General features: G+C 35.7%; 1 protein-coding gene across 1 annotated transcript in view; it reads right to left on the bottom strand.

The window, feature by feature from the left end:
* Nucleotides 1–25,333, bottom strand: part of LUZP2 (leucine zipper protein 2) — a 368,157-nt gene that overhangs the window by 45,361 nt on the left and 297,463 nt on the right. Inside the window, exons 8-9 of the mRNA XM_088145088.1 lie at nucleotides 15,236–15,310; nucleotides 14,444–14,608 (exon numbers count right to left, since the gene is read on the bottom strand). Of these exons, the coding sequence (XP_088001214.1) occupies nucleotides 14,444–14,608; nucleotides 15,236–15,310 (240 nt within the window). The remainder of the gene's footprint in view (nucleotides 1–14,443; nucleotides 14,609–15,235; nucleotides 15,311–25,333) is intronic.

The raw sequence follows: 25,333 nt of genomic DNA, 5'->3' as shown, positions 1-25,333 counted from the left end.
GACTATGACAGAGTCACACCCAAACAATAACAACAAAAAAAACTGGAAACCAGTGTGTGCTCTATCATATGCATAGGACCAGTTATCAGCTTGGAAGGTCTATGGTTATAATGGACAATATAAAATCCTGCACTGTTCCTGACTGTCAACTCAGTGTGGACCTGAAACCCAGGACAAGGAGCCAGGATAATCCAATGCCACACCTAAGATCACACATTCAGACTTGGTGGACTGTAGAATGGAACATATGGTGAGTAAGATGGAATTCAACAGACTACTATTACTAGCCTGCTGAACCACAGAGCAGTCTATTGAAAAAGGCTGGGAGAGGTGAATCCCTCCCCTTCTGTCAGTCAGGTACCTGTGATATATGCCAGGTCAGTGCTTTCACTGAGGATTGCATCCTGGATAAAATGTTTTACTAGCAATTGATGTTTGTTTTGTTTTTAAGTAACTGACTGATGCCTTCCTGTTTTATATTGCTTTATATGAATATATTATTATGCTTTATTTTGAACTGCATTATAGCGATCTTTTAGAAAAGCCCATTTATTCCACAATACCTCCTTTCTCTTTCTGCTCATTGTTCTTGATGCCATATTATTGCCTAAAAGCCATAGATTTGCACCTAGCAAAGATACAGTACAAGCAAAATGGTTTTGAAAGGAAACAGTTCAAGGTCAAGGTGTATTTTAGTCCATATGTTCAACTATAAGTTGTTTCAGCATTTGTTGTTTATCCACAGATATATTCTGTTCGTTCTCTTAATTCCTTTGCCCTGGTTTTTTATTGCACTAATATGTTGCTTTAAATAAGTTTTTAATTTATATGTCTTTGTAAGCAAATCTCAATTATAAAGCAATGCAAAATTTGGAGAATATTTTCAATAAACACATTGATCTGAAAAGTATGATCAAGTAAATTTACACTGGACTTTGTTTCTTGAACATTTCTCTTTTAAAAACAAACTTGCTATTGCATGAAGGACTGCTGTTCAAAGGTGGGAAAGTAAAAAGTCCCAGTGGATACATCTAAATTGGGACATGGTGGTGCAGGGCTTAATGCCACTGGAGTTTGCCGGTCAGAAATGGTCGGCAGTCCAGCGGTTCAGGCCCAGCTCCACATGATGGGGTGAGATCCCGTCACTCATCCCAGCTTCTGCCAACCTAGCAGTTTGAAAGCAATTCCATCTGTGAGTAGATAAATAGGTACTCCCATTTCGGTGGGAGGAACCGGCGGTGCTACACGGGGAGCAGAAACTGGTGTGAGACCTGACCTCAACACGACCAATGTGATCGGCAGAAAAAAGACCAACAAAAGAAGGAAAATGTCTGAATGTGCTGAGACTCCCTAGTAGCCACTGCTGGCTGGATGGTATAGCCATTAAAATTGTTAGATACAATTAAAATTGCTTAATTGTATATGTTGTACTTTGTGAGCCAGCCAGAGTTCCCCACTGGGGGGAGATGGGTGGAGAACAAATCCTATTATTATTATTATTATTATTATTATTATTATTATTATTATTATCTTTGAACATGTTATAATCAGGTTTTTGGGTGCTAACCATGGTGTTATATGAACTAATATAGTATCATGACTTCGATTTGTGGTAATACTGTTGGATAATAACAATTTAATTAATTTCATTATATATTTATTGCATTTAAAATGCTTTTGTCTCTAGAAACTGTGAAAAGATATGCTATTACATTTGTGAACCTGTTTATTATTAAGGTTTTGCAACTAATTTGCAAAGTTCATGCTTCTATTGACACTTCAGAATCTCACCTGTACTCTCATTCATGCAAATGAATAGCTAGGGAAAAAAAATGAAATAAGGAAGTTGTACAAATGAGTCAAAAATAGAAAAGAAAGAAGATAAGAATAAGGCTTATTTTCACTGAGCAAAAGACTGTTGCAATAAATAAATAAACAAACAAACAAATAAATAAATCTGTTGATTTCTGCAATGTTGGAAGTTTCTTTCTTACCACATTTCCAAAATAACAAAAGTTGTTTGTATAAAATCCACAAGTGAGATGTGGGAGAAGGTTAAGAATAATAGCATATGGACCATTTCCCACAGTGAGTTGTTATAAATTTGTAGTACTGACTATGGTCTGTCAATTGTGTATGCATCTATGTCAAGCAGTGCAAACCATTATTCTAAGGAGAAGTACGTATTCTCCTTGCATCTAGAACTTAGATGAATATGTATGTTCACCCAGAATACAAATATTACATTAAGTCATTAATGAATAGGCTTAAATGAAAAACAACCAAAAGACTACATAACCTGCTAACTTACTGCAGGGGTTTGAGTGTCAGTATTTTATCACAAGACTTGAGAGCCAGTTTGCTCTAGTGGTTAAGGCACCAGGCTAGAAAGCAGGAGATTCTGAGTTCTAGTCTTGCCTTAGGCATGAAATGCAGCTGGGTGACTTTGGGCCAGTCACTCTCTCTCAGCACCCAATGTCAAGTTTCAGCAACAGGCCGGTCAGTCAATTCCTGTCACAACCAACAGGCAAACATTTGAAAAAAAGTGGACCCTGCAAATGCGGGAAAAACGCTAGGAAGAAAAGAAAAAAAGCAATTATTCCAAGACTTATTCTTTTGTAAAACACACTCAAATATGCTGGTCAAAGACCATAATAAAGTTTACCTGCCTACCATTCAAATTGTTCAATAAAATGTTTCCCCACTCCCTGCCAAAGAAAGAGGTGGATTAGGTCTTCCAGATTTAAAGTTATATTGTGATGCTTGTTGTCTGGTATGGATGAAAGAATGGATGACTTTACAAAACAAGAGGTTATTGGAATTAGAAGGACATAAGTTAAGATTTGGATGGCATGGGTATTTATGGTATGACAAAGTGAAAGCTAACACTGATTTTAAGAATCATTTTATCAGACATTCTATATTGAGAATTTGGAATAAATGTAAGGGAAGATTGTCTCCAAAAATTCCTCTATGGCTGTCACCTCAAGAAGCTTTCTATAGAAGAGAAATGATGGTTAAGCAACCATAGTTGACGTATGCAACACTCTTATCTTTTCTGAGGGAGAATCTAACCTGAACAGGAGAGAAGAAATAGAATTGGAAGGTTTTATTTGTCAATGGTTTACATACACACAGTTGCTGGAAAGGTTTAAACTAGACAAGAAAAGCTATGAATTTACCACTGAGAAAACTGAGTTTAAATATGCTTTGTGTACTAATGATGAACATCTTATTGCTAAAATGTATAAACTTTTGTTAAAGATTAATTTGGAAAATGAATATATTAAGATTGTATGGTTAAATGGGCAAAACACTTTGGATATAATATAATGTTAGATCCGTGGGAAAATATGTGGAATAAAGGGTTAAAGTTTACTCTTAATTGTATGTTTAAAGAAAATGTTTATCAAATGATGTACCATTGGTATCTGATACCAGCTAAATTGTCAAAGATGTATAAAGGTATCTCAAATGTTTGTTGGAAATGTAATCAATGTGAAGGTACATTCTATCACTTATGGTGGACTTGTGAAAAGGCTAAGAAATATTGGAATATGATATGTACTTTGATTCAAAAGATTTTGAAAACAGATTTACAATTGAAACCACAGACTTTTCTTTTATGATGGATAAACAAATGGAAAGACAACATGGAAATTTATTTATTTATATGATAACTGTGGCGAGACTTCTATATGTACAGCAACAGAAAGATAAGCAAATACCTATTGCTGAAGAATGAATATTCAAATTAATGGAATTGGTTGAGCTGGCGAAACTTACTGCTTTGCTCAAAGAGAGGGCGCTGTCTAACTTTGTCTCTAATTGGAAACCACATTTAGACTTTTTGCTTGATACTTAAAAAAATGCAACTTTGATTTTGGGATTTGCTGATTGATGTTTTACTTATAGAAATACCTTATACAAACTATATGTATTATTCAGATAGATTAATTTTTAGGAATCTCTCTGAATATTAGATTAAAAACTATTCTTTACTGTGTAAAGTTTTTAGATATTAGAGTAAGAGGCAAATATATTTTCTGTCTATACCTGTACCAAGGAAAGTCGGAAGCTACTCTTTTCTTATGTCCCCTTTTATTCTCTCCCCCTTTCTTTTTCTCTTCCCCCCATCTTTTTTTTTCCTTGATTTTTCTATATTTTAACTTTTGTGGAAAAATTTAATACAATTTATAAAAAAAAAATGTTTCCCCACTCCCAATTCTTCCTGTTTTAAAAAATAAAAACAAACAAAAAACCTCCTTCATCTGGTGGATAAATGTAATTGTATCGGTTTTAGTTTTGGTAACAGCAACAACAACAACAACAACAGCAAAGATACTACCAATAGTTATAAGCGCTTTAGGTGGAATGCCAAAACATCTGGAGCACCACTAGAAGACCATTGGCATTGACAGAATCACCACCGGTCAATTGCAAAAGGTAGCTTTACTTGGAACGGCTTATATCCTGCGATGATACCTTTAACACCATCAAACAACAATATCTGCTTATCCCAGGTCTTTGGGAAGGACTCGATAGGTGGATAAAACACCAAATCCAGTCTAAACATCTGGCTGATTATGCGACCAACCATCATCATCATCATCACAGGCTAGTAAACATTTATTCTCTAGATGCTGTGCTATATGCGGCAGAGAACTGTATCTTCATTAAATACAGTCAGAAACTGATAATTCTATGATGTCTACCACATAGAATTGCACCATTTGGAGTACAGCAAGAACATTTCCATGAAATGTCTTAGGATAAAAAAAAAATATCTATTCATCTTATAATTAGCCTAATTAATGTTAACAGGAAGCTTTGTTTAAACCTTGGGAGATAATTTTCATTTATGTTTTATTTGTCATTTTCTTCTTTGTGGTATCCTTTGAAGGTCAGTTTTTGAAATGGTAGGCAACAAGGCTTATTACATTAGTTCTTCGCTGATTATTAGAAAGTTTAAGGTTGCTGCTAAGGCTTTCAAATATATATTGTTTTCTGCATTTCTGTGGCCAAGAGTTCAATACAGGTCAGTTATAATGCTTAGGTGCACAATCTGGAGTCAAACTGTAAAAGTTGATTTACTTGATGCAGTGAAGACATTTCATGTTCATTTCTAATGAATGTTCCTAAATCATATCTCTGTTGAGAGAAAGAAGAGTCACTTATCATAAGTCACACTACCTATTCTGATGCCCCTTTATGTTAGACAATTATTTTGGAAGACAAGTTTATTTATTGATTTGATTTCTAAGGCTACCTTACTCAACAGTGGCTCTGGCTGATACACAAGTTAAAAACAACTGCAATATCAAAAATCAAAACAAAAAACAAAATAAACATAATGGGGGAGCCTAACCAACATAACACAATCTGGGTGGCCACCCCACCACTAACTCCAGCATATCCCAGAACTTGAGGGAAAAGCCAAGGTTTCAAGGCTTGTTTAAAGACTTGAAGGATTAATGCAGTTTGAACCCATGGGTGTGTTAGGATATTCTCATGGGAAGAAAAGCAAATCGCTTATCTCCAAACATTGTTTTGGCTGCAGAAGTCATGCCACCTGCATTTGGTTTCTTAGTTCGCACGTATACTGCTATTTACTGCCACCTATTGGCATCTATATGCTAGTTACCTAAGGGGAGGTGCATAGTGCCAATAAATTGTGGATGATTGTATGTCTCACTGCTTAGTAGGATTTTAGTCATCATGTAATCAGTTTTATAGGTTATGTAGTAGTAACTAATAGCTAAGTAGTGTGCCTCTTCTTTGAGAGTTTTTTGTTGGCTAGAGACTTTGTTAAACTTGTGTATTGGATAAGTCTTGGATGCCACATAAATGAGAAGAAGTGATCTTTTCTATGTTTTGCATGAAACTTGTATTTTATGTAGTTTTATTTTTCTCAATAAACAACCAGATATGTTTTATACCTTCTGGCTGGATTTCTTTGGAGAACAAGATAAGGACATTGCATTCTTTAAATCTCTCTAATGCTGGTGTGTATTTTTTTGGCTTGGACTGTGGTTATATCTGCACTCTGCCTAACAGGGTGTTGTTCCAGAAAGTCTTTATAAGTGATAACCAACTTTTTGAATTGCACCCGGAAGCTCACTGGTAACCAGTGCAGCTCATGTAGCAGAGGTGTTACATGGGCATACCAAGGTGTGCCCACAATTGCTTGCATCACTGCATTCTGGACCAGCTGTAGCTCTTAGCGGCCTTCAAGGTCATCATCATGTAGAGTACCTTATAGTAGTCCACATGTGAGGTGACTAGCGTCTGAGTGACTATGAGAAGTGACCTATAATACACGAAAGAGTACTTTTGGCACACTAGAGGTATCTGTGCAATGGCCTTCCTGGCCACAGCTGCCACCTGGCCTTCCCCCCCCCCAAAAAACCCCAGAAGAACCTTTCCGTATAAAGGAATCTTTGATCCACATATTGTACTATAATAGACCTTATATGGACCTTTTAAGATGCTTTATTAAACTATTGATCCTACTTGAAACAAAGATGATAAAACCATAGGCAGATTTTCAGAAATTAGAACATGACCTGTTTATATGTTTTGCTGCATCATTGCTTACAAAGTAACTGGATAATGAATGGTTAATTTAAAGTTTCCAGGCACTGAGCTGAAGGGTTTTACCTGAGTATCTTGCTGTATATGAAGGAAAATTTCCCATTCAATGACCCAGTACTGAAGGCAGCAGTTGCATTTGATCCTGTAGGAAAAGAAAATCTGAGCTACTCATTGATAGAGACTCTTCTGGAATAATTTCCTACTATATCTCACAGAGAAAATAAAAGTATATGGTATTCACTTGGTCTCAGAGTTTCATAGATTTACTTGTCAGGTGCTTTAAGAAACAAATGCTGATCAATTTTGGCATTAGCTATTGGGCCTGCAAGATCCAGCTACTGGCCAATCACTGTTTCCAGTAATTTCTCATTTTGTGAAAGATGTGTTATTCATTCCACATGGAAATGCTTTTTGTGAAAGAATTTCCAGCATAATTAGAAAAAGACACAATTGAATCAGGGAGCTCTTTGGGGAAATAAAAGAATGACATGTTGCAGCCAAACTGTATGCAGAATGCACAGATATTTGAAACAGTCTTTGTTTCAACACAACTGTACTGAATGGCTACTAAATTAATCTAATCCACACAGCAAAGTCTGATTCATTTAGAATCTTGCAGAAAAAGAAGGAAGCCTCCTAAGAGTTAAGAGGGACTAGTCAGAGACAAGTTCTGCTTCATCGCCATTAGTTCTTACTCAATCTTTGATGTATTTATCTGTTTGGACTCAGGACAGACTCCTCCCATAGGCCAATCTCAGCCTCAGACATAGCCTAGTTCTGTAACCTCTATCTCTTTGGAGTTTAAGAGACAGAAGGTAAGATGGGGGCAGAAAAGAGCAAAACTTGTTGCATGTTGTACAACTCACAGGTCTTTGAAAAAAATACATGTCCCTGTTTTTGATCCTGACTTGTTGGCAAACGTGTACTTGTCTGCTTTATATTTATTATAAACAGAAAAGAAAAAAAGGCAGCAACTCTAATTCAGCAAAACAAACTACAAAAAACTCAAGAGGCTCTGCTTGATGGGTAAATTCTCAGATTTGCTTTCAGGTTGGTGTTGTTGTTTTTTAAGTCTCAGTTTTGTTTTGTTTATATATACAGAATATATAAACAATATACTATTCTGTATAAACTCACAGAATTTTGGCCCATTCTTACTAAGACAGGCTTCAGAGGTAGTCCCCAGTATGCATTCAGAGGTGCTGAGTACTCTTACAGATCGATCTATCTATCTATCTATCTATCTATCTATCTATCTATCTATCTATCTATCTATCTATCTATCTATCTACCTACCTACCTACCTACCTACCTACCTACCTACCTATCTTGGAACAATATTCTGCCAAAAGCTTGATTCTGAAATGAGGTTCACCGTATCTCTACAGGGACAAAATGAATCTTAAAAGCAATGTCTTGTCATGAATGGTACAACTATTAGATGTGAGAAACATGCCTGCAACAAGAAGATATTTCTGGGTCCTTACTGACAGAATGTCATAGCAACAGCTTGGAATTATTGCCTAAGAGAAATATCTTTTTTAGAAAAAAAGATTTTGACATGTTTCACTAAAAGAGGTTATATGGAAGTAAAAAATCATACACATTAGGAGAGCTTGAGATTTGTATTTTATGGGAAAGAATTCCTTTCCCCACCTCCCACCCCCATAATTAAATTTATATTGTCTTTTATTTTCTTTAGAGAAAAATGTTTTGTGCAAAAGGTCAAAACCTGAATTTAAATTAGGATATTATGATAAATGAAATGATCAGCAGCAGTTCCATTTTTAGCAAACAAAAATGATTATATGAAAAATAGATTCTAATTTGGCTTCTCCTCAAGAAGAAATGGAGAAGAGTATTGCCAGATCTTCCAAAGGTAATGACAGTACAGCAGATCAATTGTTTAGCAGTAATGAGAACTGAATTGAGTCCACATTCCAACACTGAACTTATAGATTAGTGATTAGAGGTACTGTTTCATTGACTGTTTTCCTGCATTTGCATTATGCTCATTCAGTTGCTTGCTAAACAACACTACAACAGTGCCATCTCTCATTTCCCATATTTTAATTATATCCCAAAGACATCATAAGGGAGTTCCTTCTCTGGGGCTTTTTCAGATCAGAAAAGAGGTGTAAACAAGGAAGTTTCAGAAGGATGGAGAAATATTTAACAGAAAAGCAACAACGCCCTCCACCACTTCATAACAGTAAGAAAGTTCACCACTACCACCAAAAGAAATTCTATAATATTTTCTTATTTTAATTCCCACCTACCCCCCACCCCCCAGTTTGTATTTTTAGTTTGTTTGGGGTTCTCTCTAGTTTTTTTTTTTTTTTAAGTTTAAAGATGTTTTTTTAATTGTGTATGCAATAAATGAACAAACAAACAAATATTGTAAAACACTCTGAGAATAAGGTAGAGAGATCCTTTTTCAAAGGGGAAAAAATACTTCACAGGAAATGTCCATGCACATATTGGAGAAATGCATTAAATGATAAAAGAACAGATTCCCTTCAGACAAAAACAACATTCTAGCTTTTCAATGCCTGTGTTCTCCATCATTAAAAGATATTGATTTTTTTTAAATTAAAAAAAACCAGGCTTGTCATGAACATTTAACCAAATTAAATATAAAGCAAATGTGTTCCTTTTAAATAGTTACTCTTGCCATTTTGACCACTTGCTCCAGGCTTCTATCTGTGCTGTTAATATGCAATGTTCACTAAACTGATAGGAACTAGTATAGTCCATACTATTTGTGACAGATGGCAACTACTGATCTAGTCAGTCAAGTTTTTTTTGCAAAAAAACAGTGTGTGTGTATTATCTACAACGTTTGCACTTGAGCCCACAGAAATTTCATAAAGTTGATGATGGGCCAAAGAAATAAGTGGTTCTGTTATTGGCTGGTGTGGGTCTTCCGGGCTGTTCTGTTATTCCTCAGCAAAGAACTTGTTGGGTAAATCAGCCTGGAAATAGAGATATGAAGACTTATTGTCCATTACAATGTTTTTCTAATGTCTTTATCGTCTTATGCATTCTTTCAGTAGAAAACCACATAACCCTTGCACTATTTCTCAAGATAGGTACAGTCATAGAAATATACTTTCCAGACTACAAAATTTATGACACTGAGAAAAGTCCATCATGTATAAATTGGATGAATAATTCCTTGAAATGATGCTATCTGCAAGGCAAGGCAATCTATGAAAGTTAAGCTGCTGCTTATCAAAAGTAGTAAGATAAGTGTTGCATTTATAATGGTCCCTGTCATATTTTAAAAGTACACATATCAATTCACTTTTAGGGGGAAAAAAAACCCAGGCTAAATTGAAGGAATGGTACAGCTCTTTATATGTCTGGAGTTATTTAGTTTTTAAAAGAAAAAGAAAAAAAATATGACAAAGTCCCAACCTGATTTTATGAAAAAGTTCAATAATATCATTTGGTTGTGATGAGTATAATTCAAACCCAGATCATTACCTGCTGAGAACTAGTACCACAGTAGCAGACTTCAAGAATAGTAACTATGGGTAACATACAGATTTACAATAATAAGGTGTCTGCGAACAAAGCCGCTAGTTCATGATCCATTATTTTCCCAGATACATTCAAGACATGGCCCCAGTGTCAGCAATATCTCCCAAGTGATCATAATTCTTCATGATAGATATTGAATGAACATGTGTAATGTATTACAATCTGTTTATTGATGATTCTGTACCCAAGAGACAGAATCTACAATGGTGTTTCAGAAATGTTGCCTAAGGAGACATTTTGAAATGAATCTAGGAGGCATCGCTTAGGTGAGACATTGTTTTAAAAAAAACAAAATCCAAGGAAAACTAATTTGGGGGGGGGGGGAAGCTAGATTTTTAGCTAGTTTTCTAAACAACTTTAGACACTAACTGAATTTAGTCAAACCAAATCTGAAAGTTCTTAAATCTAACAGTTTAGGCTTTTCACATTAAAACTTGGTAACTTAGTTACAAATTGTTCTTATAGTTTAGCCTTAGATCCCCTATGATCAATTTATATTAACAGATACATAGATATATTTGTGTCTGACAGACATGGGCTTTTACTTTTTTAATATTGTATATACTATTGTCAGCTAAAGCTTCTTGCTGTTTACCAAATACATAAATGTTGTAAACATTTACATTTTCAATACTGATAAGTGTAGGACTATTAGGAAAAATGTGGAGCTGCCTGAGGTAGATGATGATGATGATGATGATGATGATGATGATGATGATGATGATAACAGCAACAACAACAGAAATAATAATTTTATTGCTGCTGTTTCTGCTGCAGCATTTTGATTCTAGGAATAATTGAAATAGATAAGACTGTCTAGCCAAGGGCCAAATAATACTCCCTTAAGTACAATATATTTATCAAATGAGATCGAAAACTGAAGTTACTATTTTCTGTTCTGCCACAGGAATAGCCTTGAATCTTTGTATGTTCACAGTCAATAACCTTTGCATTATCGATTTAGAACCTTGTAATTAAATATATTGTTCCTAATTTACATGAGAAGTTATTTGGGGCAATTCATTTCTATCTCTGATTGATTGATTAAAAGAGGTGACTTGATGATGCATGTATCATGTTTATATATATCACCAATTCTAAAATCTACAGTTACAGAACCATTAAACAGTATTCACCACAAAATATAAAACACCTAGGTAGAAATGACAGATAAAAGTAACTGATGCCAACTCAGTCTGAAGAAAGCAGTATGAACTTTGAAAAGCCCTGTAGAATAATTCCATTTTATTTGCCTTATGGAATGATGCTTTATGAGATGTCAATCATACCTTCAGACAGAGGCTCTTCCATACGCAGGGGCCTGCTATGGAAAAGCTTTGCCTTGTGGCCCCCACTCCAGTCATCTTTAGTATGTACAAGAACCATCCCCAACTGGGACAAGTACATTGGATGGGGAAATCCTACCAAGAGGCAGCAGTCTTGACGATATCCTGGGAGCTAAGCTTTGTTGGGCTTTAGAGATTAAAACCAGCACTTTGAAGCTCATTAGCATAGGTGTTACATAGCTATAGTGGCTGTCATCCATCAGTATTGAACAGTCTTCAAAGTCAACCACATGTAAGGCAATGCAACAGTCTAACTGGATGGTATAGAAGTGTGAGTCATTGTTGTCATGGGCTTCCACTTCAACTAAGGCCACAACTGGTGCATCAGCAAAGCTGGACAAAAGCTCTTTGTCCTGCGCCCAACACCTGCAAATCCAGCAGTAGCTGTGCATTCAGGAGGACTCCCAAGTTGTGGACCAAGGGAACCTCCCATAACTGACTTCTCCTACTCCTCTGTCACCAACCAGTGCTTATCCTCTTAGGAAAGAACAAACTCACTGTAAAGCAGTGCCCAAGCCTCAAGACCACTGAGAGATAAGACCAGGTGGCATACAGTTCCCACATTTAGGTCCTGACAAAGATAATTCACCAGAGTGACGAATTCTGTTTCTATCAGATGCCTGAGAATGTAGCCTGACTACATAGGGCCCAGGTAATCTGTTTCTACTCTGTAACTGAGGCCTTATCACCTCCTCAAAAATATTGCTGTTGTTTTTCTTGATATGTGTTCTGCCTAGTTGTAGAGTCTGCTCATTTTATGCTGTGCTTGCCTAGTTCTTACAGGGAAGCTTATCAGTGCATGATGTGAAGAGGAATTTGTTTTTCAGCCAGTTTGTTGCTGATACTGATTTAGGGCTGAGAGGAGTAACTGGCCCAAGGTCACTGAGCTGACTTCTGTGCCTACAGGAAGACTAGAACCTGGTCTCCTTGCTCCTAGTTCAGTACCTTACCTACTACATCACACTGTCTCTCTACTTCTCCTCAACAATATTCCCTAAAAAGGGAAGGCTAGAGGTAGGATGAAAGTTGTCTGTGAGATCTAGGGAAGTCCTCTTCAGGAGAGACTGCACCATTGTTTACTTTAAGGTATTTGGCATGGTGCCTTCTCCGCAAAAAAAGCATTAGCCACTTCCAGTATCCATCAATTTTTACCACCCCAACTACCTGAAGAAGTCTAGAAAGCCTCCTATCTACTTCATCAGAGCCCACAGCCAAAAGGAATCCCAGTTCTCAGAAAAAGAAATTGCCTCAGTCACCAATTCAGTCCCACCTATGAGGTGTTAAAATCAGAATGAATGTTTTTGGCCTTATCAGCAAAGTCGTGCACAAGCACATCACAGTGGCCTTTTGGCAGACTTCCCTGCCCATCCATCCTTAATAATAGGGGACTGATTGTGTAATGATGACCAGCTGTACCTTCTCCTTCAGAAATTTCAGCTCTGACTGCTGAGGAAAGAAACATGTCATTAGTGCTTAAAAAGAGAATTGGGAATAATATTTACTGAGCCCTTAAAAAAAATCTGTTTTTATTCTGTTTTTGTGTTCTGCCTCAACATGCACAAAGATAGATAGATAGATAGATAGATAGATAGATAGATAGATAGATAGATAGATAGACAGACAGACAGACAGACAGACAGACAGACAGACGCCTCCTGACTTTAGAATAAAGGATGGTTATGCATACCTATACATATGTAGGATATCTTCATTTAAGCCAGAATACTTATCTGACTAGAGTTCCTACTGATGAGAAGAAGTCCAACGGCATTGATCCTTCACACTAACTCCATATGTTCAGGCACATTACTGGTACAAATATGATCAAAGGACACAATCTTAATTAGGAGTTCCCTGGATATATTTACATGGGTGGGGTGTAGTGATGTCTGAACTCTCCTACAAAGTATAGGTGTGACTCAGGACAACAAACAGAAGTGTATGAAAGTGTGATTTAATCATTCTGGAATCATCCGATTACTGACATAACTTTTGTTGGACTAAAGATGTGCACAAAGAACCAGAGTAAACAAACTGAATTGGCAAATAGAGAACAACTCTAAAAGTGCCTATACATTGTGGCTGAAGCATACTGGGTAGCATAAAATTATCAGTAGTGACACAGCAGTCACAATTATCCTAGCTTTGGAACCATATCCAGCTACAATCACAATACCATGTATGACATTTCACTGCTCCAATATTAGAAGCGTATTTGAAGTGACTGCCAGTTTCTGCAGCGCTGCACAATAAAAGGACAAACTCTACAGAAAAAAATTACAACAAAGCCCTATGGACAGTAATATATTATATTACTGAATATTCAGTAATACATTACTGAATTGTGTCATGACCAACATGTGCCATTGACTTGAATTGCAACTAGCTGACACCTAAACTTTTCCTGGATTATACTTTTATCAATAAGCACAATGAATAGGATCTGAATGTATAGATATGACCTTGTCTGGACTTGGAATTTAAGCTAGTGAGTATTTGAATGGGAATTTCTCTGGCTGAGACTCTCAGAGCAGTAGCCCAGACTGGGAAGTAAACAAATAAATAAACAAAGAATCTGGAAGAAAGCATTGGCAAACCCTTTTGGTAGCATTGCAACAAAACAGCATGGATGTTTTGCTGTATGAGGTCGCCAGGAGATGAGATTAAGTGACAAGAAACTTTATTGTATCAATGAATGGAAGAGTATAGAATTGATAATTTACTGTTATAGTACTTTTGCATAAATTGGCCAATGAGATCACAATAGGGGACAATAAATACCCCAAATCTTATTTAAACAAAAAAGAAAAAAGCCTCAGTGACAACAAAGCACTTTAAAAGCACTGCCTTTAAAATTTCTCCTCTTTCAATGACTTTAACAGTCTTAGTTCTACTTCAATAGAATTTGGGGACAAACTTCCATAGAATGAACAAACAAACAAACGAAAGCAAGATACCTTGGTGTCTGTCACTTGAAATGGAGCTTTTGAACCATTTGTAAAAGAAGATGTCTGTCTCTCGATTGGTCGTGAAGGGATTATATTGGCAGTAGGGGACTGATTGTGCAAAACAGATGACAAGCACAGTTGTACGGTCTCCTTCAGAGCTTTCAGCTGTGACTCCTGAGGGAAAAAAGTCACTGGATTACAACAAATAATTTACTCAGCCTTTAAAAAATCCTAATTTCAGCCAAACCAACTTTACCAAATAAAGCATCAGATACATAGAAATAATGTATTGAAGGACAATGGAGACCTGGCAGAATAGGTAAAAATACCTTGTTCCTCACCTCAGCTGCCCAAGGACTACCCACTGAGAAGGGAATGGCAGTAATATGAGAACTATTGCAAATTAATGTCAACACCATTGGAGTAGATAGACCAGTGATCTGACAAAATGGCTGGAGTAACCACACTGTGTCATAATGTGGTTAGTTTGCTTTTGGCTTAGCATGAAGTGTGAAGTCAACTCACAGGGCTTGAAACTGTCACCCACAATTTACAATTTAGGGTTCACTGTGAATCAATTCATGATGTCTTTTTCAATAAGGCATAGTTAAAACAAATAATGGTTTAGCAGGATGTCTGGACTTGACATGGTAGCTTTCACCTTTCAAAAGAAACATTCATTACATATAAAACCAAAACTATGGCTACGTTTTTACAAGAATAAGATTTTTTGTTCCAAATTAGGGTGCCTAAAAGCTACCTATTAACAGACCTCAAGGATATGCTCAGAAGAGTACTTACTTTGTCGAGAGCTGCTTTTTCCAATTCTTCCCTTGCAATTGCTAGTTTTTGTTCCAAGTCTGTAAGCTGCTGTGCCTGTGGGAAATTTAAAAACAAATTAGCTAGTATAAATTATAAACCCGTTTTTCACCCACTAAACTTGTCTAACATATCTGGAAAAAAAATAAGGTAACTAAAATAGATCAAATGTTGGGGGAAAAAATCTTGACAATATAATAGTTTCTTTAGGGAATATCAGTGAGTGTGGAGGAAAGACATAAAAAAGGAAGATTTTAAAATCCCTTTCTGACAACTATTTTATTATCAGTTTCAAGGGACCAGAAAATTCCCATCTTGCGTTTAATTATTCAGAAATTTCACTAAAACACATATGTGGTAATGCTTTCATAACCTTGGATCACTGGAAAGCATTTCATTCATTCATTCATTCATATAAAAAACTTAGGGAGAAACTACAATTCACATACATGTGAAAAGACAACTTTTCTCCTTTCTTTTTCTTAAACAAAAGACCCACCTCTGTAAAAAGAACAGAAAGGTCATATAGAAAAGTACTTCCTTAACTTTTCCCATAAGCCGTGTCATGACAGTGTCCTAAAGTTGCCTGCTTCCCCTATTTTATTCTTGCCCATCTTGCAGGGAGAAAACCAATTAGGAGTCATAATTAGAAAAGGAAAAAAAAAATCTGTCCATGATTCCCCTTCTCAGATTTGTAAAAGGAATGTTAATTATTTTATAACCTTTCCTTCACCCTGTAAGTTTTGATCTTGGCTAACAGACAGACAGTGATTTCAGCTGCTTTGCATACTGTAATGATCTTTTTTTCTTTTCTTTTTATACTTTATAAAATTTCTGATTGTCCTCTGTGCATGAGGCAACTGCTATTTGAGTTGGCCAGCCATTTTATGAAAGATTTATGGGGACGCAATGGACGCAATGCTTTCAAATGGGTTGTGGCAAATCTGCCCGTTGGGGCAAAGCTGGCTTTCACTACAGTACCACATTCTGTGCACTGATATCAGCAGAACATTACTGAGTGTGGAATGTAATTGTTTCTGATTGGGCATGCCAAAAATTCCAAATGATATAGGGGAGGACCCGTGGCACCTTCTGTCATTTATTACAACATAACTTAATCATCATTAATCAACCAACCAACCTCCAATGCACCATTGATGATAACACCAGTACAGCCCTAACTTGTAGTGGTAAACGGAACACTGCTCCTTGTTTGAGCTTGCAGTCATTGGGACTATGAACCTCTGCTTTGCAATTGGTTAACTATTACTCCAGCAACAAGAACACTTGGGTCATCTACAGTCCATCCACGTTTAACTACCATATCTAAAAGAGAACCTGGGTACTATTTTTTTGAAATAAAAACAGCTACCACAGTGATTGGTAGATAATTGCCTTTTTTCAAATTTAAATAGTTTTATGGTTATGTCCAATGTTTATGTAAAAAAAATGGGGAAAGGATAGTGGACCAGATGGTTATGTTGGCTATAAGAAATTTTTATGCAGCACTGGACATTTTTAGCATATGAATTGCTTTGCAAGGTTTTATCTCACAAGTCATAAAGGACACTGCATTTAGGGCTCTTGGCTAAACATTGCCAAACAAGCAATTACTAGAGTGTGTTGCTAATTTTTCCCAAAGATGCCACCATCCAGATGTCTGACTTTCATATTTCCTTTATAAAATTATGGGAAGAAATAATTTAATCCTTCACATTTTAATGTGCTGTTATGGTAAGCCAGTGGATGGAAGAAAATGCTGGAATGGGATACCTTCTACCCTAAATTAACAAAAAATACAAAATTCAGAGCAAAAGCAATATAAAAATCATTTGGTATCTTTCTACAGATATGAAAAGTAAATTAGGACAATTAAGATAAAAGTTAGATTTGGGGGGGTAGTACAAAACTATTACAGGATGCTTTACATAATGAAATTTTATGCAGAACACCTCTTGAAAGCTGCCTTGTAAAGCAGTATGATTCTGAACTTCTGGTTGACAGCCATGGTGAGCTAAATGTCCTTTTCTGGAGCAGGATGGCATTATGGTGGAGATTAGCACAGGACGCGGGATTCTGGCCACCAAAATGGTCTCTGGATTAAGGAGAGATCTTTGAAATAGCCCACGTGACTGCACAGACTCTCCTTGTGAGTAAACCACAGGAACTGTCATTTTGTGGTTTGCCTATGGGCCAAATGGCTGGGAGTCAAATGAGGAACCATCTTTGCTCACAGTCACTAACACAGCCTTTTTAAAGGACATTAAGCTTGACTCAGCCTCACTTCTTAATCACTTTGGATTTGTTTTTTTGTTTTTCTGTTGCCTTAGAAGGATTAAGACCCTTCGGAATGGCAAGTTATACTGTATTCACTAGGTGAATTGCCTTCTCCTTAGAGGAAGACCTTTTAAATGTGATTTTTAAAAACTTTTGAAAAATATTACTTTTTGGATTAAACAGCAAAACAGTGCTTAGAATACAGAGTTAGAAAGTTTAACAATGGATTAAGGGTTCAGATGGACTTGGAATTATAATTTTAAATGTCCACAAAGAGCTTTGAATTAACTAGAAGAAATTTTCTCATGGGAAAATGGAGATTGTTTTGAATCTTTTTATGATAAGGGGACTTTGAACGTTGGACACTAGAGGGAGCAAGAAGGTAAAGAAAATGGAGCAGAAATCTTTAATGCAAACTTTTCAATATTTTTCTGCCAAGCTTTTTGACAAGATAGATAAATTTCTTGATAAGATCAACAGGGCATGTTGTAATGAAGTTACAGAACAAATTGCAACTGATGATTTTGAAATTACTTTGAAGGGGGGCTTAAATGTAACAAGCAATGAGAAAGTTATGGAGAAAGATATGGGTACACAAATGGAACTGATGGTTGATTTATTCCCTAAAGGAGATCAAATATTGAATCAGGAAACTGACTTGGTTATATATATATATATATATATGTATATATATATACATTTATATGTATATATATATATGTATATATGTATATGTATATATATATATGTATATATGTATATATATAGATATATATATATATGTATATATATATATATATAAATAACCAATTATATATATATATATATATATATATATGTATGTATATAAATATATAAATAACCAATTATATATATATATATATATATATATATATATATATATATATAAAATGGATATACAAAAGACTTTGTTAAAGTTCTGAAAGATTTTTGACTTGAAACACAGATGAACATAAAACTAGCTCTGGGATTCTTTTGAAGGGGTTAAAAGTTACTTCCCCCCTCCCTAAACCCAGGAAGGAATACAAGATTGGCTTATTTGATCAGGTCTAAAAGAGAAAAATAGTTACATTTGGTTGTCTTACTGACTTCTGCTGACAAAGAATGATTGATGAAGCATTTGAATTTTTTTTTTTTTTACTCAATAGATGAGATATAGGAAGAAGAGAGATTATATTGTATTTAGAGATGGTGATAAGCTATTAAGATTGTCTTTACTTACTGGGATGAAGGGGGAAGTTGCTTCTTTCTTTTCCTTTTCCTTTTCCTTTTCCTTTTCCTTTTCCTTTTCCTTTTCCTTTTTTCCTTTTTTTTTCTTTTTCACACTTTTTTCTTTTCTTTTATATTTTTCTGTTTGTATTTTTGCAGCCTGTATTGGCTTTTATTCTTCTCATTTATAATTCTTAATAAAATTATTTTTTAAAAAAGTAAAGAAGTATGATTCCCTGGTCAGTTCTAAAAGCAAAGTGAAGTTAACACTTTCCTTCATGTTGTGTCACTCTGAGCCTCTCATCCAGTATTTCTAGCAACAAGGAGAACTAGACAAGAAGCTTGAGATGTAAAGTACCTTGGTGAGGAGAATCATTTCAGTTCTTTGCCTCAACAAGGGAAATTGCATTGCATCTGTGGCACCCAGGGTCTTCGTTGGGACAAAACTCAGCTGCCTGGTACAGGCCTTGGGACCTAGGACCTAAAGAACCAACCATAGTCCAGGGTCACATGGTGGCTGTTCTCAAATCACACAAGGCTGGACTAACTTGACAAAAATGTAACTTTGTGGAATGTTCTTAAAAGTCCAGTTAGTAGGATTTGGAGATGAAAATCAGAATGAAGAGCCAAATAATAGTTAGGAACTGAAATAAGTGGATGTTGTTTTTAAAATTTAAATAAAGGGATTATTAATTAATTAATTAATTAATTAATTTATTTATTTATTTATTTATTTATTTATTGGTGCTTCAGAATAGTTGGAAGAAAATGAAATATGAATAAGTTTTGAATTTGTACATACATCTACTGGAAGAGTAATGAGAATAATTTGAATATGTCCACACAAATGGGTACAAATTTAGAAAGTTCCTGGTGGGCAATTTTGTATGACTTTATCACTACATTTGTGGCAGGTCTCCAGGTGTACCAATTTTACACATATCACAAAGTTCAAGGTAAAGTACAGAAGTATGTGTCTTCAGTTTCAGTTCCAATGGGCAAGGTAAACTGAAGAAAGAAGATGATAGTCTAGATATGATGCTGATTTTGAGCCACTGCACCATGTATCCATGCATATAGATATACTCTTTAACATTTTTTGTATTACTAAAGAGGTGGAGATAATGTTTATCAGATTTGAAGATGACACAGAATTGGATCTGGTAGCTATCAAACTAGAAGGTCGAAATAAAATTCAAAATAATCCTGATAGTTTAGAAAAATGGGCTGAAAATAATAGAATAAATATTGACCGGGAGAGAAATAAAACAGAAATTACATGCATACATTTTGGATGAGGGATACCTAACTTTGTAACAGTGCTAGTGAAAAAGATCTTGAAATTACAGCTGTGTCTAAGGGTAGTATAGCTGCAAAAGAAAAAAAAAGCATGGGAATAGTAATCACACTTTATTGTATTTTGGCCAATCCTTACCTCAAATATTGTTTGAAGTTCTAGTCATCATACCTTCAGACAAACTGGAACAGGTTCAGAGAAGGACAATAAGGAAGATCAGGGGCTAAAAATTAAGTTCTATGAGGAATGATTGAATGAAGTGTGGATATGATAGAACTCTTTAAATATCTGAAAGGCTGTCCCGCAGATGAAACTCAAAGCCTGTTCTTTGTCATTCCATAGTATAAGACATGGAGAAATGTCTTTAAATTACAGAAAGACATATTCTGATTTACTAATAGAAATACATAGCTTCATAGCAGTGAGAATAGTTTGATGATGGAATCAGTTATCACAAAAGTTAATGGGATCCCTTCACTGGATGGGGTTAAATGGTGGCTAGATGTTCATCTTTCAGAAATGTTTTCCTTTGGATTCCCAACCAAGCAGTTGCACTTAAGGACCTAACTGATTTCTTTCAACTCTGTGGCCATTTAGGCAATCAGCAAGACTGCAGGGGTTTTAACCTTATATGTTTTTATTTTTAACAGCCAAAGGGCTGGTAGGTACAATGTGCTCCCCTTTGTCCTGTCAATAAGTGCACCATGTCCATTGAAGTTCGTTGGTGCAAATGAGCTTGAATGTTTTTGCTAATATTTTTTGAAAATAATTTGTGTACTGTACATATATTGATACACACAGTAGATTCGATTTAAAATTTAAAACATTCAAATGTGAGAGAAGGCAAAAATCAGTAGATTTCACTGGCTTTGCGGTTCAGTCCCACACATTTAGAGGACATTATATTGGAGAAATTTGAGTAGAGACAGGTAAAATAAAGCAGTTTTCTTAATTCTTCTGCTGTCAAAACATCCAAGGCTTCCATTATACTTTTCTTGCTTAAAAACCAAACATCTTTATAGAATTAATTTTATAATTTCATAGGCAGTTTAGCTTACTCTGATGTGCAATTTTATAATTACACAATTCAAAGCTTCCTCTAATTTAAACCAGTTATACATACAAGCAAAAACCATTTTGAATCAATGACATGTGTGTGGTGTGTGTGTGAGAGAGAGAGTGTGTGATTACTTCTGGCTGCCTTTTGCTTTCTTCCTGAGACAAAAATAATGAACCTAACATAATTTAAACCTTTTCACTCCTACAAAGGATACAATTTGCAATAGAGCCAGAGCAGTTTTGGGATAGAGGTAAACTTTGTCCTATTTATAATTTAATCTATTTCATAGTTAGCTATTAATGCAGTGCTGTGCACATTTCATTTGAATTTATACATGTTCAACCACAATTTGAGTTAAGTGATTGAGTCTAATGTCTGAATAGCTTGTGCAAATCCCTTTTCATTCACAGGCCATTGAATCTAAAGGATGGAAATATCAATTTTGCTGCCGCTTAACGTGCATTACATCCATATAGTGAAAAGCTATTTGGTTGAAGAGTTTGGTCATTTAGAAGTAGATCATGTTTAAAACACCTACTTTTTTAAAAAAAGAAAAAAAGAAAATCATTAGATTATGGCAACCTTTATTCCTGGATTCTCTTTCAAGGTTGTTGAGTTGGGGGGGGGCGAGTTTCTAAGTTATTGTTTTTATAAATTATAGTGATGAAATCAGTGATGCATGTACTAGGACAGTATATAAAGATGAAGCCTGGCCTGTTTAGACTCATGGTAAAATCAATATTGACTAGGTAAGTTTGAGCCAGTTGCTAGTTTCAGCTTGATCCAGCTCAGAAATTTGTTCTAAGGTTAAAGTGAAAGTGAGAAATCATATGCTGTTTTGATTCCTTGAGCTGCAATTGAGATCTAAAAAAAAATAAGGCATTATGTTGGTTTTAAAATAAAATTAGTTTATTCTAAATTCCTTTGAAAACACCATTAAAGGCTTTCAAGTTCCTCAGTCAGAAACCTTATGGGATATAGCTGGGAAAGAGTCAAATGTACATCTATAAACAGTGGTGGTGAAGTTTTGGAGACTGAAAGGAACTGGATTTTTTTTTTTAAAAAAGAACAGGATAGAGGTGATCTAAATAATTAAAATATTAATAGTTCACTTGGATACATGTCTCTTAAAATAACTAAGACTGAACGATCTGGAGAACCCCAAGGAATTATAGTTCAATGCCTCAAATATGTTCTAAATCAATCTTTAAGAATTGATTTGAATAAATCAATTTTCAGGAATACTCTGCACGGAACTGGGTAAATTGCCTGTAAGAGATTTGTTTCAGTAATCAGAGCAGAATTAATAATCTAAAGACTCAATATTTATAGCTTGCTTTCCTCTGTCTTTCTTTCCCTCCCCTAGTAAAGACACAATCTGAAAATGGTAATACAGGCTACCTTCTTAAAGATGAAGGAAATCTGTTAGAAGTAGTGATTGCTCCATTCAGCACGTTGACTCCAAAGGTAAAAATAGCAGGTGTGGCTGTTGCTGTCAGTGTGAATTTTTATGCTTCAGCTCGCCCATGGGGCAGCACCCTTGCAAACATTACTTCATCACACACTGATTACAGGAAAGTTTCATGTTCTATTGTTCTCCTCCTGTGCCCCTATTTTACTTTCCAAGTTCTTTTACAAAACACATCTTTTCAGATTTAAGTTTTGTAGTTGTTTTGGTAGGCCACTTTTTCTCCACATCAAGAAAATAAATGTCCATTCATATGCCCAGAGCTAAGAGACCGTACCAAGAACACATCTCTGTGGTTCAGACAAGTTCACTGGTTTTAGAAGGATCAAGAAGAAACAAAGGGGTCCAGTTCTTTGAAAATGAGATATTTATTTCAAAGCAAGAGTTACCCATCCCTCCAAAATCTTACAATTCAGCAGATACTTAGACTTTTTTTTTTCCTTCTCCCTTGTTCAGTTTCTTTTTTCTGTTCTTGTATTTTGTAAGTCATGGGATTACCTGTTTTTGAGTTGTCTATATCAATCTATGTATACATCTGATAGATAGATAGATGATAGATAGATAGATAGATAGATAGATAGATAGATAGATAGATAGATAGATAGATAGATAGATAGATAAAAATTCTTCTTTGCTTTCAAGCCCCATTGGCCTATACCTGATTCTAAAAACTCCTTGACAGCTCTGAAGATCTTTCAGTATCTTAATTATCTCTGTTACTGTTTCTTAGGGCATATGCAAGGTCCCAATCAGAGCAAATGCAAGTAAGAAGCAATGCTACAACATTTGCAGAGTTAATTACAACACTGGCTGTGACTTTCCAATAATAGCAGTAGTTGCAAAATAAGCTGGAAGGTCTCCTCTTGCTATGGTCATTCACAGAACAGCTCAGATAGGCTGCAGAACTGGTGCATCCACTCAACCTGAATTTATCTACCTAACCTTGTAACACAGAATAGCTTGAGCTAGGTATTAAAGATCCCATTAACTTCCAATCTAAGTCCAGAAACTTAAGGCCACCTTGCAGGCAAGATATAGTTTCTAAATTGGATTTCTCAGTTCATTAAAGAGGTAATAACTTCCTTAATGCACACAGCCACATTCAGAGAAGCTACAGAACAATGAAGGAGGTGGGAGGAGGGTAGTTCTAACTTAGCAAAGATTTTTAAAGTTTTTATTTTTCTAAATATCAAAAGGTTTCTCAAGTAAAACTCTGGCTTCTTTAAATCACAGCAACCTGTAGTCAACCTATTAATTGGTATGAACTGATAGAAACCACCAACCCACTTATTGTATATCCATTATTATGCAAACAACTGAAAATCTGTATGTAGTTCTGATTCTATGTCTTCTATCCCTCTTTTGTCATTATTTCTGTTTACTTTGCATTTTAGGTTAGGAATTTTATGCAGAATGTAGGCATTATTTCTGGGCCATTATAAAAAATAATACATTGATGATTCAGCGATGAAATTAAATAGTAGCTTTCAAATTTTTAATAGAAAACCATTTCTTCCCCTTCATGGAACATTAACTTGTACTGGTGAAGGGGCCTCTATACCCATGTGCAGAAAGGGAAGTCATGACGGGCAAGTCATAGATAAAGAAACAGACTTAACATGATCCATTGGAGAAGGCAACCTACTAAAGCATTTGTTCAAGGCTACATTATTGTATACTTCCTACCAAAACCAAAACAAAACAAAACAAAACCAAAGCAATTGGCTAAAGTTAAATTTTAGAGAAGAATATTGAAAAAATATAGACGATTTCTGCATCTCATCAATCTCTGATTGATATAAATCTTTGGTCTCTGCTATATATGAACACAACAAACTTTACACTTCTACAACAAGATGATGATGATGATGATGATAATGATGATGATGATGATGATGCACACGGCAACAATAAAAAGGAAAAGGTGAGAAATTGAATAAATGACTGGCTATAGACTTAAGCAAGTTAAGCAATATTGTACCATCTAGTGGAGACAGAAGTAGGAAGGCATATAAAGATTCCCGACTCATTAATCAATACTTATTTCAATTTTATTCTTGTTGTTGTTGTTTAGTCGTTAAGTCGTGTCCGACTCTTCGTGACCCCATGAACCATATTGCGCCAGGCCTTCCTGTCCTTCACTGCCTCCCTGAGTTTGCTCAGTTTCATGCTCATTGCTTCAGTGATGCTATCTAACCATCTCATCCTCTGCTGTCCTCTTCTCCTTTTGCCTTCAATCTTTCCCAGCATCAGGGTCTTCTCCAAAGAGATCTCTCTTCGCACTAGGTGACCAAAGTATCTGAGCTTGAGCTTCATTATCGATCCTTCCAATGAGCAATCAGGGTTGATTTCCTTTAAGATTGACTGGTTTGACCTCCTAGCAGTCCAGGGGACTCTCAAGAGTCTTCTCCAGCACCACAGTTCAAAGGCATCAATTCTTCGGCGCTCAGCCTTCTTTATGGTCCAGCTCTCACAGCCATACATTACTACTGGAAAAACCATAGCTTTGACTATGCGGATCTTTGTCGGCAAGGTGATGTCTCTGCTTTTTAATATGCTATCTAGGCTTGCCATAGCTTTCCTCCCAAGGAGCAAGTGTCTTTTAATTTCATGTCTGCAGTCTCCGTCTGCGGTGATCTTGGAGCCCAAATAAATGAAGTCTGTTACTGCTTCCATTTCTACCCCTTCTATTTGCCAGGAATTGATGGGTCCAGATGCCATGATCTTAGTTTTTTAATGTTGAGTTTC

Source organism: Python bivittatus, unplaced genomic scaffold, assembly GCF_059951505.1.
Source record: "Python bivittatus isolate LINGU-HERP-01145 unplaced genomic scaffold, Pbiv_v1 ctg000480_np1212, whole genome shotgun sequence".
In the NCBI taxonomy this organism is placed as follows: domain Eukaryota; kingdom Metazoa; phylum Chordata; class Lepidosauria; order Squamata; family Pythonidae; genus Python; species Python bivittatus.
The sequence above is the reverse complement of the archived record's forward strand: the minus strand, read 5'-3'. Positions and strand labels throughout refer to the sequence as shown.